Source organism: Otolemur garnettii, unplaced genomic scaffold, assembly GCF_000181295.1.
Source record: "Otolemur garnettii isolate 467f Iridium unplaced genomic scaffold, OtoGar3 scaffold00019, whole genome shotgun sequence".
Lineage (NCBI taxonomy): Eukaryota > Metazoa > Chordata > Mammalia > Primates > Galagidae > Otolemur > Otolemur garnettii.
Window position 1 is genome coordinate 19,955,733 of NW_003852414.1, and position 17,108 is coordinate 19,972,840.

The 17,108-nt window shown below is 47.1% G+C and overlaps 1 protein-coding gene across 1 annotated transcript in view; it reads right to left on the reverse strand.

Moving 5' to 3' along the window:
* The window catches only part of PROSER2 (proline and serine rich 2), a 30,794-nt gene that overhangs the window by 7,793 nt on the left and 5,893 nt on the right, over positions 1-17,108 (reverse strand). The window contains exon 2 of the mRNA XM_023511451.1: positions 9,373-9,590. Within this exon, the coding sequence (XP_023367219.1) occupies positions 9,373-9,510 (138 nt within the window). The 5' untranslated portion in view covers positions 9,511-9,590. The remainder of the gene's footprint in view (positions 1-9,372; positions 9,591-17,108) is intronic.

Sequence of the window (17,108 nt, forward strand, 5' to 3'; positions counted from 1 at the left end):
GTTTTAGAACACTGTACACTGGCGGGTCACCTCTTGGGTCCTGACGCATGGCCTGGAACACCCCTGCCTCGTCTGTCCCCCTCACCGATCCCTGCTAGATGATCCAGCCCCCTCACTCTCAGCAGCGCAGCTCTCAGGCACCCTAGGACACCTCACGTTTTTCTTCTTTCCCTGCAGAGCAGTTTAGCTCAGTGATCCAATACAGGATCCTTAGGACCTCGGCATGACAAAGATCCCTTCAGTTAACGGTCATGACGCCGTGGGGTTGCAGGCTGACAGGACGGTGATCACAGCCCTCGACAAAAGCCTTACCCACCACTATTTGTTGAATGAAAAGTCAAGGGAGATATATTAATGCCTTTGATCTGTTTCCCTCTACTGTGAGTTTCCTCATTGAGGGCTGCAGTTGGGTTATTCACAAGGTTTCCAGAGAATCTACTTTGGTTGGAATAGTCATTTTCCTTTGGTTGTAGAGACAGCAGAATTCATGGGGCACTGGCCCCACACAGCCCTTCAGCTACAGACGTGTGCCGATTCCCACACCAAGTGAGGGACAAAATTAAGAATGGATGGGAAAACCCCACATCTAATCCAACCTCACACACAGCAGGCAGTCCCAACGGTGGGTGTCCTAGAAGATGAGCACAGGAAGGTCAGCTCCCACGCACCTGCTGTGTCCCCCACATTGCTGGACGATGCCACATGGCAGATCGATTAGTGTAGCCCCGACATTTGCGCAGGTGGAAACTGGGTTCACAGATACAGAATGACTTCCCAAGGGACAAACAACTACTAGTGGCAAACAATCCTTGCTGGGACGCCTACATAAGCGTCGCAGATCTATCCTGGAGTTCTCCAGCTCCTTTGTAACCCGTGCTCTTTCCTTCACTCTCCTGTGCGTCTATGATGTGCGCGTACAAGGCCCAAATCAAGTTCAGCCGACTGGTCAGCCAGCAGATTCCCAGGTCCTGGGAGGAGTAGATTCTTGCATGCTCAGCCTGCCCAAGGCCTCTCTCTAGGGTCAGGGGCTGGAGTGGGGCTGGGTGACCAGAATATATCCCGGGCACCTTCTCTGTGGTCCACCGGCCTTTAGCCCTGACCCGAGGCAGGACCAACAACCCTGTCCTATCATCTAACCCCCAGGCTGTGCAGCTGCCTCCAAGTGAGCCTGGACTCTGCCCGCACTGCAGTAGAAATGGTGGAAAACTCAGTGCCAAGGGAACTTCAGGGCCTTAAAAGAGGCACACGGCCCTTATCCTGGGGAGTTCCCATCTCCCCCTCATGTTGTCCCAAGGAGACCCCAGACACCGCCTGTCTTGGGCTGAGATGTCAGAGGGAGACACGCAGGTCCTGGGAAGGGGCAGGGCCCAGGCAGGCAGGGACTGCCCAGAGACACAGGATGTCTTTTTCAGGTGACGAAAATGTTCTAAAGTTGACCTTGGTGATGGTTGCACAACTCTGTAAATATACTAAAAACCACTGAATGGTATATTTTACATGGCGAACCACAGATAGGGTGTGTGAACTGCATCTCAAAAAACTGGTTACAGCAGAAAATGAAACAAAGACCAGGCAGAAGCCTGGCTGCCCCGTGGAGGGGCAGGAGGTCGCGGCCCCCAGCGTTGGCACTGTGGGGCCGGTGGTGCTTTCAGAAGCGGTATTTGCTAACTTAGTTCCCGAAGAACTAAGTAGAAAGGAAATGAGGATTGACAGAAATAGCGGCTTTCTCGGAAAAAAAGCGAGTTGGAGAAAGCATAAGTTTGTCCCTATTGCTTTGAAAAGTAGAAGGCTGTTAGGAAAAAAAATCCACTCCTATCAATAGTGTTTTTATTTTATTTGCAGTTTTTGGCCAGGGCTGGGTTTGAACCCGCCACCTCTGGCGTATGGGGCCGGCGCCCTACTCCTTTGAGCCACAGGCACCACCCTAAATAGAGTTTTTAATGTAGCAATTTGGATTATGGAATAAATAGCAGCCCTTTAAAAGGCCAAAATTTCCATAGAACACCATTATCTCACCCCCTTTAGCCCACCATGCTAACTTCAAGTAATGTCAACAAGTCTGAGAGAAACACTGTTTTTTGCTCCAAGAATGACAGACGTGTAATACCACCCTAATGGGATTTTGAAGAAATAATTTCTAAAACATTCAAACCAGAAAATCCAAAATGCCAAATATACTAAGGTAATCAGAATGCACACCGAACAGGCCCCCCATGAAGAGAGTGAGCCCCTGGCCTCACCCAGGTCTCCTCACTTGGCACAAAGATGACAGAAAAACGGGTCTATCTGGCCCCACTCAGGCTGAGAAGAAGGTCTAGACAAAAAGTCAATGACAAGCTTGTTAAGCAAATGCTAGCAATAGTTATAGGAGGCGTACTCTGGGAGGCTGAGGCAGGAGGATGCCTTGAGCTCAGGGAGTTTGAGACCAACCTAAGGAAGAGTGAAACCCCATCTCAAGGAACTTTCTTAGCTAAAAAGTAATTTTTTAGATAAGAAAAAAATTAGCCAGGCCTTGTGGTGGGCACCTGCAGTCTCTGCTACTCAGGAGGCTGAGGCAAGAGGATCACTTGAGCCCAAGAGTTTGAGGTTATTGTGAGCTATGATGCCAGAACACTCTACTCAGGGTGACAGGGTGAAACTGTGTCTTAAAAAAAAAAATAGTTACAAAACTCAACAATCAGTGAGGAGGGTGCCAGTCACATACACCGAGGCTGGTGGGTTCGAACCAGGCCAAGGCCAGCTAAAGCAACAATGACAACTGCTACAAAAAAATAGCCGGGCGTTGTAGTGGGCGCCTGTAGTCCCAGCTACTTGGGAGGCTGAGGCAAAAGAATCACTTAAGCCCAAGAATTTGAAGTTTCTGTGAGCTGTGACGCCATGGCACTCTACCAAGGGTGACATAGTGAGACTCTGTCTCCAAAAAAAGCAAACATACAAACAAAAAAACCCCACAAAAGTCAACAATCTTAGATTTATCTATGTTAGTACAGATTTGGGACAGGAGTTTTGTTTTTAGGGAAAGAATGGAGAAGAAAACGTCTGTTTGACTAAAAAAGCTGAGAAGCCATTACATACTCATAGTAAAACAACCCCTACCTAAAAAACGACTGAGTCTCGCTTTGATAATTAAGTTCTCAGGCTTTTTTCTTCTATGCTTTTTCTTTTAAACAAAGAAATTTTGTCTTACTGCAGATTACAGATAATTGTGGCAACTCCCTGTGAGGGATTAAAAAAAAAAAACAGCAGAACTCACCTGTTTTCCAGACCCTGAAAGCCATTTAAAAAATTACTTTTTAGCTAAGAAAGTTCCTTGAGGTGAGCCAAGTTCCTCTCCCCCACTAGTCGCCCAGGTGGGCAGCCGAGGGCATTTGCCCTGGCAGAGTAGGATTTGATGTTTATATTTTCTTCTTTTGGGACACTAAAATCGCATCCCCGAGACTTGAGCAGTGCCTTACTGGGATTTAATAATCTGAGTTGATAAGGGATACTCTGGGCCCAATCAAAGCCGAACCGAACGGGGGCAGAGAGAAGAAAACAGCTTTAACTGTGACGCGTCCTTTTGCAAAGGGTCAGAAAAACCCTAAGTGCACATGGTGCTTCCCCGCTTTTGGGATAAGGGTTTAATTATGGTTGTTTTTAACTAGACACTATTGTAATTTCTCAGCAGGGCTAACTGAAACCTGTAGTTCTGGCAGGAAAGAGGCACAAACAACCCAGTGAGGGAGGAGAGATGTGTGCAGTTAGCTTAAGGAGGACGGGGGTTTCAAGACAGTTTGTTGAACACTACAGAGCTGTGGGGAGACGGCCCCAAAGGCTTGCACTGGGCCCTGCTGCCTCACGCTGGTGACACTGGTCTGGATTGTGCCTGGGCCTCTCTTACAAAGAGATCTCGATTACGGTGGGAACACCATGAATGTGTGGCCCTGTGGGTGCCCCAAGGCCCTCCTAAGCTGTGTCACCTTGTCCTAGTTCTGGGACAGGCTTGCCACTGCATTGTGAGTTTCTAAAAACAATAAAACAAGTTCTAGTCCATCTCCCACCTGTACACAGCAGGCATATGCTACATGTTTCCCGAAACGGACCTTTGTAAGAGCTGTTTAGCCACGTCTTAAAATAGCTGCTTGGCCAGGGCCGTCTCACTGCCATCTGGGTGAGACGGTGGAATGCAGGGATGACAGGGTTCCTCACTGACGATGAGTCGGCCTCTCCCTGCTCATCCTTAGTCCTGCCCCCCTCCCTGAGATAACAGAGCAAACTGCCCGTCAGATCCCTGGGGTCCTCCACCCCTTCTGTCTGACCTAGCCCTGAGGAAGGCCGCCCCGCCGCAGGCTTTACCATCTTAATAGGGGAGGCCACAGGCATCAAATGCTTTGCAGAGGGAGGGGCAGCTCAGGCCCAGGCTGATCACAGACTTGACAGGGGCCTGGGGGGGCCACAGCATTTGTTAGGGAGAAGGGGGGTTTCAAGACAGTTTGTTGAATGCGATATATAGGCCCAAGTCAGAGGTAAAGATGAACAGGAAGTACACTCGGGTGTCCCCCGAACCGCCCTTCAGGAAGGAGACACAGTATTAGAGTCAAACTAAGGCTGGTTCCATTTTCTAGAGGAAGCTCCAAGAGGTCTGAAGGGCAGAAGAGACCTCAGGCTTAGGCTCAGAGTGAGGACCGATGGCAGCACCTCTTCCTGGCAATGCACCGGGATGCTCCGTGAGGTGGTGTAAGCATGGGAGACACAGCCTTAAGAAGTCAAGAATGGTGGTGACCTAATGCCCAAAGCTTCCCCCGGCAGCCTTAAGGAGACATCCATCACTTATGCACATCTCTCCGTCCTCCTTGAACCTTTTAGTTTGAGTCTGTGTCCCTTCTTGGGGTAGTTACCAACTTGGCAAAGAAGGGCTGCCTCTCTTAACGGGGATGCTCTTTAGCCAGACATTCTAGGATTTGGCCAATTAATTCTAGTTTTATCTGTAACGTCCATTAGAAAATGTTTGGAGGCAGAATTCCTCACCAACACACATACGCACAAACACATATATGTATATACATACTTATCTATATCTCAGTTTGTCTCTGGATCTAAAAAAAACCACAAAAGCAAAAACAAACATAAACAAACACAACTGCCTCTTGAGATTCAAAGACTTCATGTACACGGCCCTCTTAGAATAGCTTCAGTCACGATGGTGAGCGCATGTACCAGTGTAACAACGCTATTTAAGTAGCTATTTTAATTTGTAACTTGCACTGGCTCAGGAGAAAAGTTTCTAAAGAACAATGATCTGTTACATCCCAGGCAACACTTCAACAAGTATTTTAAAACTTCAGTATACTCTTGTTTAATTATCAAGCTTTCATCTTGTATGTTCTTTGAAAAATAACCTTTGCTTCTGACTGGTCCCAGTGGCTCAGGCTTGTAATCCCAGCACTTCTGAGAGGCCAAGGTAGGAGGAGGGTTTGAGGCTGGGAGTCTGAGATCATCCTGTGCAACAGTAAGACTCCCTTCTCTACAAAAAATAGAAAAATCAGCTGGGCATAGTGGTGTGCACCTGCAGTCCCAGCTACTGGGGAGGCTGAGGCAGGCAGATGGCTTGAGCCAGGAGTTGGGGGTTGTTGTGAGCTCGGCCGATGCAACCATACTCCAGCCTGGGTGCCAGCAGGAGATTCTGTCTCAAAGACAAAACAAGACAAACCTCATACTTGTGTAAATCAGAACTAGGTTGTGCATTTAAGAGCCTCTCAGAGGGGCATTTACATGCCACACAGTCTGGAGACCCTGACACACTGGACACTGACTCATCTCTCGTGACTTTGGGGGTTAAAGGACAGCAAGTGAAGGAACCACTGTGATTGACTCCCGCTCTAAAGAGAAAAGTCACATAAAAAGAAAGGACCTGATGAGTTAGGATAAAAGCAAATCTCTAGACTCAGACTTCCAAAAAGCAGAGTATGACGTCTGAAGATGCTATGCTGCTGTGATGGGGACCACCTGCTGAAAAGCTGTCCTGTGAAAACTGCATTTCGTTTGATCCTTTAAAACGCCGCAGTTGTCATTGAAAGTCGAATGCCAAAGTCTCTCTATTTGCTAGTTCTAAGGACAATGCACAACTGTGAAACAATCACACTCCACTCAGTAACTGTCCACGAAGGAAGATGCCTGAAGCACAGTTAACAAGCCTAAGAGAAAGATGATGAGACACATGGGCACATTCCTCCACATCCCGTGGAGAACAGGCAGTGACGGGGAATGTGCAGAATTGCACGAGTGGGCACCTCACATGCACACGTGACTTAACCACATGCTTCATCAAAGGGGGACGTGAAACACTCTTTCCACCATCTCATGTTATTATGCACGCTGATGGGCCCCACAGGGCACGTACAGAGAAACCAAACTCATCCCCTTAGTACCGCTATGAGATTCTACCAGATAAAAAAGAACTGTGCAGGAAGAGTATTCTTTAAATTCATGGCTGTGCCCCGAAAGAGGACTGGCAGAATTAAGAAACTTGTGAGATCCTAGGGAGGAAGGAAAAAGAAAGAAATGCAAGGACCCAAGCGAGACACCGGGGTGGAATAAGCCATTTCTCTCTGTGACTCGACCGGCCTCCTTTACACAAGAGCTCTTACCAATGAAGGCACATTCTTGCGTACGACATCTTAACAAACAGTCAACACGAGGAGTGCTCTCCTAATTTGCCCGATGACAGGGTTGGCTATTCCACATGTCTGTATCATCTGTGAACAGGTGTATTGGGAAACTCCCTGAGTTCATGCCACAGACCCACTTCTTCAGGTTAAAATATCTTGCAGGTGCTCTGATTAGTGAGAGGCTTCTTTTCATTTCTCCTAAGCCTCGAGGCACTGCCAGTCGGGAAGGGAGGACTCTTTCCCCATCCGTGGTGAGTGTGGCTGAAGACCGCCCTGAGCTGTCAGACTTTATCTGGGAAATGTCTTGGCTGAGGGAAACTGATTGTCACAGCCTGGCTTCTCTCTCTGACCAATCTTGCTTCCTCCTCCTGGCACTGACACTGGTCCTGGGGACACTTCCACCAGGGAGCCTGCTTCACTCTAACCTCCAACTCAGAATGTGCTGCTGGGATGTGGATCTGCAGCAATGGATGACACTCAGCATGGTATCCTGGATCCCCAGAAGAGCACTTCAATATTTTTTTTTTTTGAGACAGAGCCTCAAGCTATCCCCCTGGGTAGAGTGCCATGGCATCACAGCTCACAGCAACCTCCAACTCCTGGGCTCAAGCGAGTCTCCTGCCTCAGCCTCCCAAGTAGCTGGGACCACAGGCGCCTGCCACAACACCTGGCCATTTTTTGGTTGCAGCCATCATTGTTGTTTGGCGGGTCCGGGCTGGGGATTCACCTTAGGTGAATTACACCTTAGGTGTACGTGGCTGGCACCTTAGCCGCTTGAGCCATAGGTGCCGAGCCGAGCACTTCAATATTTGAGTGAATACATAAACCACACAGAAGCCAGGCGTCGTGGCTCACACCTATAGTCCTAGCAATTTGGGAGGCTGAGGCAGGTGGAGTTCAAGCTCAGGAGTTCAATACCAGCCTGAATGGGCGCAAGAGACCCCGTCTCTAAAAATAGCTGGGCATAATAGCAGGCGCCTGTAGTCCCAGCTACTTAGGAAGCTGAGGCAAGAGAATCGCTTGAGCCTAAGAGTTTGAGGTTGCTGTGAGCTATGATGCCACAGCACTCTACCAAGGGTGACAAAATGAGAGTCTGTACACACACGCGCAAATACAAAAAACAGAAGGTTAACAGAATAGTCCGTTAACTCTGCTCCTCAAAATGGGCAGATATGCAGAGGCCAGTGAGGTCTAGTTTATCTCTGCACTATGTGGAGAATAGCAGGATTTGTTGTGAGAGGGTTTAGCTGCTTAAAATGAAGAATGGACCCATTGTAATTAGAATGATGATATCAAAGCAGTAATTTTCTTTCTCCAAATTCAGAATGTTTGACAAACTTGGTATCATGGTCTCTCCCTGGAGAAGAATGGCAGGTATTATATCAGTTCTCCATTAGAAGAGGCCGGGGTACAAAGAATGTTAAGAAAGTTGTTCCTCAAGTTCTACAGCAAAATGAACAAGAAAGGCAAGAAATAATTCAAATATCCCCACTTCTCAATCATTGCACCCATTTGCTTAGATGTTCATCTGATGAACATTCTCAATTTAACACCATCGCCTCACGGACAGGGTACCTTTCGGCCTATTCCCTAAGTTAGCCGCGCCAAGTTTTAGAAATGCCCTTCTGAGTCCAGGCGCTGTGGTGAACACCAATCTCAGTGCTCTGGGAGGTCCAGGCAGGAGGACTCCTTGAGGCCAGGAGACTGAGACCAGCCTGGGCAACACAGTGAAACTTGGTCTCCTAAAAAAAATAAAAAATCAGCTGGGCATGGTAGCACATGCCTGTAGTCCCAACTACCTGGGAGCCTCACTTAAGCCCAGGAGTCTGAGGCTGCAGCAAGCTGTGATCATGGCACTGTACTATAGCTTGGGTGACAGAGACCCTGTCTTTTTTAGAGAAAGAAGAGAGGGGAGAGAGGGGAGAAAAAGAAAAGAAAAAAGAAAAGAAATACCCTTCTTTAGCAGAGCAAGACTTCAGGACACTAATGACTGGAATATTAATGTGTATGTCTTTTCTATATATTCTCTTAATATATTATTTATTTATTTATTTATTTATTTATTTTTTGAGACAGAGCCTCAAGCTATCCCCCTGGTAGAGTGCCATGGCATCACAGCTCACAGCAACCTCTAACTCCTGGGCTCAAGCGAGTCTCCTGCCTCAGCCTCCCAAGTAGCTGGGACCATAGGCACCTGCCACAACGCCTGGCTTTTTTTTGGTTGCAGCCATCATTGTTGTTTGGCGGGCCAGGGCTGGATTCGAACCCACCACTTTAGGTGTATGTGGCTGATGCCTTAGCCACTTGAGCCACAGGCACCAAGCCTTCTTTATTGTTTTAATTTAAAAGTTAAGTTTCAGACTCTGCATTCTTAAGTATCTGTAGGCTCTCAGATATTCAGAGTGTAATTTGTTATATATTTTTCTTTTCGTGAAGCAATCAAATGATACATGTATGTGGGTCATTATAAAAGTTTTGAGATGTGCAAAAAAATCAAGAAATGTAAAATCTGTATGGAAGGGGTTTTTTTTTTTTTTTTGCAGTTTTTTTGGCTGGGACTAGTTTGAACCCCCCACCTCCAGTATATGGGGCTGGTGCCCTACTCCTCTGAGCCACAGGGGCCTCCCTGCATGGAGGGGATTTTGTAGGCTATTCCCTAAAGGGAAGAAGGGGCAAAGCCAATCAATTAGGGCACCGAAAAGCTCCAAAGGAAGCCGCCACTCACCAATGTGAAACTTCTGGACCGAGACCCGCTGCTCCGACTCTCCAAACTCCCACCTCTGCTCAGGTCCCTGAGCCCGCAGTGGGGGGACGTGTTGGAGTCCATCTCCGAGGAGTCTGACTTCTGGTGGGTCACAGGCATCCCCACGGAAACCCGTTACCGGTGTGACCACAGGAAGTGCAGAAGGGGTCAGTGTCCCATTCTGAGGGAGCGGATCACTTCTGCAGAAATCATACAGAGACACTGGTTGGTGGGCCTCATGGTAAAATGTTCAATCTTTTAGAAATGAAAGGTTCTGCACAAGTTAAATGTGTCTCAGTTCAGAGGCTTGACTCCATAAATGCATTCAGTAGGCCTGGTCTGAGTCCCAAGGAGTTTCTGATACGTTGCCTGGGTTAAGAGTCAGTGCGCAGAATGGAGTTTCTCTCTAGAAGGGGTGACGTACGCATCTGTCTTTTTCTAGTACCTAGATCAGTGGTTCTAAACCTTCCTAATGCCATGGCCCTTTAATACAGTTCCTGTGGGTCACGACTTGCAGGTTGGGAACCTCTGACCTAGAGCTTGCTCAGGGTGCACTAGGAAAACAGCATGAAAGGATGTTCTCAGGCTCGACAGGAGGTTCGGGGTGGTTGAAGCAGGTGTTGACTGACAGGATGAACCTCGAGTCTAAAGCCTGTTGGAGGCAGGTTAAAGTAGACTGCTGGTGAGCGTGAGCCCAGCACTCTGGGGCTCCAAGGTGGACGCTGAGGTGGGAGGCTCGATTGGTGCAGGAGACCAGCCTTGGCAACAGAGCAAAGCCCTCGACAAAGAATAAAAAAAAATTAGCTGGGTATGATAGTGTGTGCCTATCTGTAGTCTCAGCTACTCAGGAGGCTGAGGTTGTAGTGAGCTAGGATGACCCCATGGCACTCTAGGCAAGGCAGCAGCGTAAGACTCTGCTTCCAAAAAAGGAATAAAATGTTGATTGCTTTTAGGAGAGTGGTGACACGCAAGTGGTGTTTCAAGATTAACCCAGCAGAAGATTTGGGCAGAAGCACAGGGTGAGAGAGCAAGCGGGCAGCAGGGGCAGCTGCGGTGGAGGTTTGGTCCCAAAGTTCACACGTTGGAAACTTAATCCCCAGGGCAGCAGTATCGAGAGGTGATTAGGTCACGAGGCTCGGCCCTCAACAGGGGATTAGTGTTGTTATCCTGAGTGGGTTCCTTCTAAAAGTGAGGTCACTGCTCTCTTCCTCTCTCTGCCATGCGGTGCCCTCCTCCCTGCCATGGTCCTCAGGAAGGCTCTCTCTGGACGCAGCCCCTCACTCGTGGACTTTCCAGCCTCTGCAATCTCGAGCCAAATAGGGTTCTGTTCATCGTAAGTCACCCTTTCTCAGGCACTCCGTTACACTAGCATAAAACAGAAGGCGACAGTGGCCACAGCAGTGATGTAGGCAGGTGCTAAGATGGTCTCGAGTTAGGGAGGGGCCAGACAGGAAGGGGATACAAGCCACGCTGCAGAGGAAGGATCTGGGGGGCTCACTTGGGAGCAGCAGGGATGGGAGGAGTCAGAGGAGTCGCCACAGCTTGTCTGTGTAAAAAGTGGGCGCTGACCAGCCTAGCGGGGCCCCTGAGTTCAGCAAAAACAGAACTTTCAGGTGAACAGTGAAGAGACAGTTACCTGCCCTGTGCTGTGGGTCTGATGGTGGCTGTTAGATCCTGAACTGGGTGTGGGCGGATGAAAGGAGAGCTTGGTGCAGATCTTCGGGGTCATTCTAGGTCTTTCTTAAAAACATCCCCCTCCCTGTGTCGGGCTATATACTAGTGTAGGGATGTGGTGCACACCCGCACATGAGAACAGGAGGGTGGCGCACACACACACACTAGGGCGGGATGGTCGTGCCGCCCACACTGGGGCAGATGGACGTTTCACTCAAGTTTCACTCAGTGCTCATCTCATCGTCCTAAACTTCCGCTCACAGGACTCTGGTGCAATTTGTTCCACAATCTGGAGAAAACAATCTTAGGAAAGAATTATCTTTTAAGCTACATCCTGAAAAACCCCAATATGATGATGTACCAGCCACGCCATTTTAATAGTGTTTTTCTTGACTTTCAAGGAGACAAGGGAAAGCTTTTCACAGTGGGAACCGGCCCAGACCTCCTGGGCTCATGCTCATGCCTGGGCTTTTCCATATGGTTAAGCAGGGGTGAAAGTAAAGATCGGAGCACACAGAACAGCTGCTGCTGGCCTCACGCTAGCGGTTCCGGACACATTCATTCATGGGAGCACGTGCTGTGTCTTCCACAGGGCAGGCACTTTGCCCTGATTTTACCCCACAAAGATGATGGGAGTCCTGCTTTTATGGTTTCACTATGGCTCTGTATTAACTCTATTTTTATGTAGATAATGTACGTTAGCAAAGAAATGATTTTATAAGAAACTTACCAGAAAATGAAGCTATGAATGACACCAAGACTCTTACAGTTTTATTAACTCAGCTCATAAGTTGAAAGGAAACTGAGTACAGACATTCTTTTTTATTATTTAGTTTTTAAAAAATTTATTAGACTCATGAGCTGGGTGCAATGGCTCATGGCTATAGGCCCAGCTACTCAAGAGGCTGAGGTGGGAGGATCGCTTGAGCTCAAGAATTCAAGACCAGCAGGATAACATAGCAAGATCCCTGTCTCTAACAAAATAAATAACAAAAATTTTTCAAACTAAATTAACCACTTCATTTTCCCTCTAAAAATAACTTATAGACTACTTCCATAAAATTAGGATTTTACTCCAGGCATCAGTGCATCTGACTGTGAGCACAGTACTCTGTTCTACCTCTCATGCATTCCCCCATCCCTCCCTGCACCAAAGCTGCAGAGATGGACACAAATCACAGAGCTGACCCAAGAGGCCAAGGGAGTGGCTGCTCCTACAGTGCATGTTCTTCCAAGTCTTTCTACTCTTGAAAAGGTTGTTAAAAAAACAAAACAAAACAGTACAACAGTCACCAGTAAACTGCCAAGTCTTTAAATAACCTTTCTAAAACCCCAGATTACTCTTGATACTACGGAAGGTCTGTAGTACAGGTTTTCATTTTCCTAATCCATGCTGCCAAGAAACCTATCCGCAAGACCGTAAGCCTTTTCAGCTCTCTCCCACCTCTCCCGAATCTGGTCCCTTCCAATCTGGTCCCTTCCGCCTCACTGTCTGTAACATAAGCTAAGCAGGGTCCCCTAGTGAGGCACAAATCAGCTGTGAGTCTCTTTCCTCCCAACCTCAACCCCTAGCTCAACCCCTCTGCCAAATGCCCCAAAGCTTCCTTCCTGCTTCCCCCCTCACTGCCCCCTCCACCTGATTCCTGGGCACACTGACTACCCCACTGCTTACTAACTAATGGGCCATCTTTGTCACCCACATACACCCGATCACATCAGGTCTCTGCATGTGATTCTTTTTCTTTCTCTTCAATTAGATTATAAATTTGTAGGCAAATCTCTTTTTAAAAAAATATAGCCCCAACATTTTAGATAATACTCATCACAAAAGATAATCAGGATTCATTACTTAACCAAAATTCCCATTTTAAAACTCTAAAAACATCTTATGTAGGAAAAAGAAATTAGAGAATCCTAAAAATAGACCTTTGGTCTAAAAGAAAAGCTTAAATAAACACTTAGGAGTAGTTTCAAACTTGTTAATGGTGTTGTAATCATTGCTTCTCCCTTTATCAAAATCAAATCCTTCAATTTTTTTTTTTTTTTTGAGACAGAGCCTCAAGCTGTCACCCTGGGTAGAGTGCAGTGGCATCACAGCTCACAGCAACCTCCAGCTTCTGGGCTCAAGCGAGTCTCCTACCTCTGCCTCCCAAGTAACTGGGACTACAGGTACCCACCACAACGCCCGGCTATTTTTTGGTTGCAGCTGTCATTGTTGTTTGGTGGGCCCGGGCTGACCCTCCAGCTCAGGTGTACGTGGCTGGTGCCTTAGCCGCTTGAGCCACAGGCGCCGAGCCAAATCCTTCAAATTTGAGCGAAATTCATCTCATGCAATGTATGGATTTCAATCAAGGGCAAATGGGAAGGAGGAGGGAGCTGGCTACACACAGGTATAGAAGAGGTACTTAACTCTGCTTCACTAACAGGGATATACCAGAAGGCCGGCACCAGTCAATATAAACACCCCAACCCAGTAACAATCCCCAATGTCGGTAAGTAATAAATGTCAGTGTGTAGTCCAGGATTGATTAACCTCAGAAATGGGCCTGCACACAAATTAACAGGATGAAATGAAATAAATGTGTTGCTGGGTGCAGTAGCTCATGCCTGTAATCCTGGCACTTTGGGAGGCCCAGGAAGGTGGACTGCTTGAGCTCAGGAGTTCGAGGACCAGGCTGAACTAGAGCAAGACCCTGTCTCTAAAAATAGCTTTTGTGGTGGGCACCTGTAGTCCACCCACTGAGGCAAGAGGATCGCTTGAGCCCAAGCGTTTGAGGTTTCTGTGAGCTATTATGATGACATGGCACTCTACCAAGGGCGACAAACTAAGACTCTGTCTCAAAAAGAAAAGAGAGAAATAAATATGTAGCAACTACTCTCTAGTCTGGGCTGTTTCTCAATTTCAAGAAAAAAAGCCTTGAAAATAAAAGAATGTTTCCAAAAATATTCACTAAGCAAGCATGACTATGTCCCAGGGCTGAAGATCAAAGAAAAATCCCCCTCAGTTGGAAGCTGATTTTGTTTAGGAGGGTGGTACAGAGTTAGTTTTGCTCTGGAGTTTTTTGTTTTTTTTCTTTTTTTTTTTGAGACAGAGCCTCAAGCTGTCCCCCTGGGTAGAGTGCTATGGCATCACAGCTCACAGCAACCTCCAACTCCTAGGCTCAAACGAGTCTCCTGCCTCCACCTCCAAAGTAGCTGGGACCACAGGCGCCCGCCACAACGCCCAGCTATTTTTTGGTTGCAGCCATCATTGTTGTTTGGTGGCCTGGGCTGGATTTGAACCCGCCACCTTGGGTGTATGTGGTTGACACCTTAGCCACTTGAGCCACAAGCGCCGAGCCTGCTCTGGAGTTTTAAAAAGGTGACGAGGGCACTGGTTTAGCACCCTTTCCCTATGATTTTGCTCTTCTTCTGCGTTGGGTTTCCCCTTACTTCCGAAATGTCTTATGTAAGAACTTAGGACCTTAAACTCTATTTGGCACTCGAGGGTATTAAGTACAAGTAAAAACTGAAAAAGGCCAGTAATTTTACTTCCTGGAAGAATGAGCATGCTTTCACTCTTTCAGTTTTTGAAAAGCTCTTTTGAACAACATAGAAAAACAACTTTGATTTCTGGCTGTCTCTATTGTGTATAGTTTCAACTACTGGGAAGAGATAATTTGCGTAGGGCTGAGCAGGAAAGTGGCTGATTCGCCCACACTTAAGCAAACAAGTTCCCCAGGTCGCCTCTACCGAGGCAGGCCAAGTTCAAAGGCCCTGAGGGAAGACATTTCCTACTACCAGTCTGCTCACTGAATCAGATACGAAAATCCCATTTTCCTAAAGTAAAATCTCACCTGAGCTTGGTTGTCAGGGATGTCTGCTGGGTTTCTGGTAACAGAGAGTAACAACCACGAGGAAGCAGAGAATTACCAACAAAAACAAAGTCTAGCTGGGAGAACAGTTCTATCTGATGACATGTTTGCAAAGACAGACTGCAAATTCTTACTAACTCATTATAGAAAAATGAGTCAATATGCCTCTAGCGTTTCTGGACTCTCGAGAAAATTAAAAAATAAGAATCTTTCAGTGCATGCTTTGTCTTCATTTATTCAGCAGTTATTCTCTTTAGCCAGCCCGATATGTGCTAAGCTGGTGAGATAAAGTGTAGTCCTTCCCACCTGGAAGGAACAGCCATACCTTATTATTGCACAGCACCTTTCCCCCCACCCCTGAGCAGCTCAAAATTCTTGGCTGCATTTTTCATTCATCCTTACGAGGAAAATGCAGCTGACTGGGAGCCTGTCCATTTTGCAATGGCATTTATAACACCTGGTCATACTGGCAGGCCAGATCTGATTTACATATCTTATCTCAAGTTGAACAGATTTCAGTCCAAACCAGGGAGGAGCAAGGCTCACACCAGATCTCCTGCTGGGTCAACCTACAGTGTCAAACTTTTTCATTTTTTAAAGACAGTCTCACTCTGTAGCCACAGGCTAGAGTGCCTTGCTTATCACAGCTCACAGCAACCTCAATCCTCCTGCCTCAGACTCCTGAGTAGATGGGACTATAGGTGCCCCCCACCATGCCCTAGCTTTTCTAATTTTAGCAGAGACATGGTCTCACTCTTGCTCAGGCTGGTCTCAAACTCCTGGGCTCAAGAGATCCTCCTGCCTAGACCTCCCAGAGTGCTAGGATTACTGGTGTGAGGCCACCGCACCAGGCCAAATGAGGGGTTTTTAGCACTTTTTCAAGAAATTGGGACAACCAAATATTTGCTGAAAAAACTAGATGACCCCAACTGACAGTGAAGATGTTATTCCTTTCAGAATCTCAAGGATTGCCAAGAGTAGAGTTTGATAATGACTGCGGAAAGGAATGGAAAGGGTCTGAGGGCAGTCGGGCTTGTAAGCCTCAGCACCTGGGAAAACAAAAACAAAACTAACATCCAGGTGAAAGGAGAATCTGCAAAGAAACACAATATTTAAACACACCATCACTTTCTGCATATTTTCAAGTTCACTGACATGAAATGCTTACAATGGTTGAAAAGGGAAGGGCCTAACCACAGGGCTGAGTCCTGTGAAGGTGATCATTGGTGTGGGGCATCGTTGAATATTGGTAATTTCCTACGGTGAACCTAATATTCTGATGACTGAACTGATAATTACCATTGTAAAAAAAAAAAAAGAGCAAAGTGTTTTCTGAAATACAATTTTAGGTGTGGTTTTATTACACGTGGATACTAAAATGTTTTTGCTGAGAAGGTTATCACTGAAATCGAAATAGGAATCAATAGGGAAAAGAAATTACACAGCGTACTCACCTCACCGTTGATTTTAAAGACGCCTGATTCAGAAAGTGAATCTGCTTGCATTAGCAGGAGCTCACCCCACAAATTCACTGGCTATCTAGTGGATATGAGAGTGAGGTGCAAAGTCTCTGAGTCAATGTGGCGAGTCCCAGGTAGCTGCCGCTGGCACTCTAGTGTAATCTTTCCAAAAACGCTTTTTTGGACCAGGAATTCTATTTGCTATTTGACAGTTTCAGGTTTCTCCCACGTTTATACCATCTTTTATCTTTGTGTGTTCATCCTTCCTTTCTCAATCCTGAACATCCTGTCAAGTTACACCCCGCGGCTGCAAACGTCTGTCTGTCTACGGCACCGTGGAGCCGGCAGCCGAGATCTGCAGTCACAATCTTACTCTCACGAACCCTCAAAGGTTAATGGCTCCAAATTAGAGGCCAAACTCTCAGATGATAATCAAATCCACACGTCTAGTTAGTCTCATTTTCCACTCAGGGCTCTTGTTGGTCCGGCTCGAATGTTACATTCTCCAGGTGTTACGACATCTCTGACAGAAAGAATATCTCTGTCGTCTGTCCCCCAAGGATGTGTGAAATTGTTATCAGTTCACATTTGTCATTTATCTTATCTTCTTTACTAGACCATAAGTTTCTTAAGAGCAGGAACCCCGGCTCAGCGCCTATAGCTCAACTGGCTAAGGCGCCAGCCACGTACACCTAAGGTGGTGGGTTCGAATCCCCAGCCCGGACCCGCC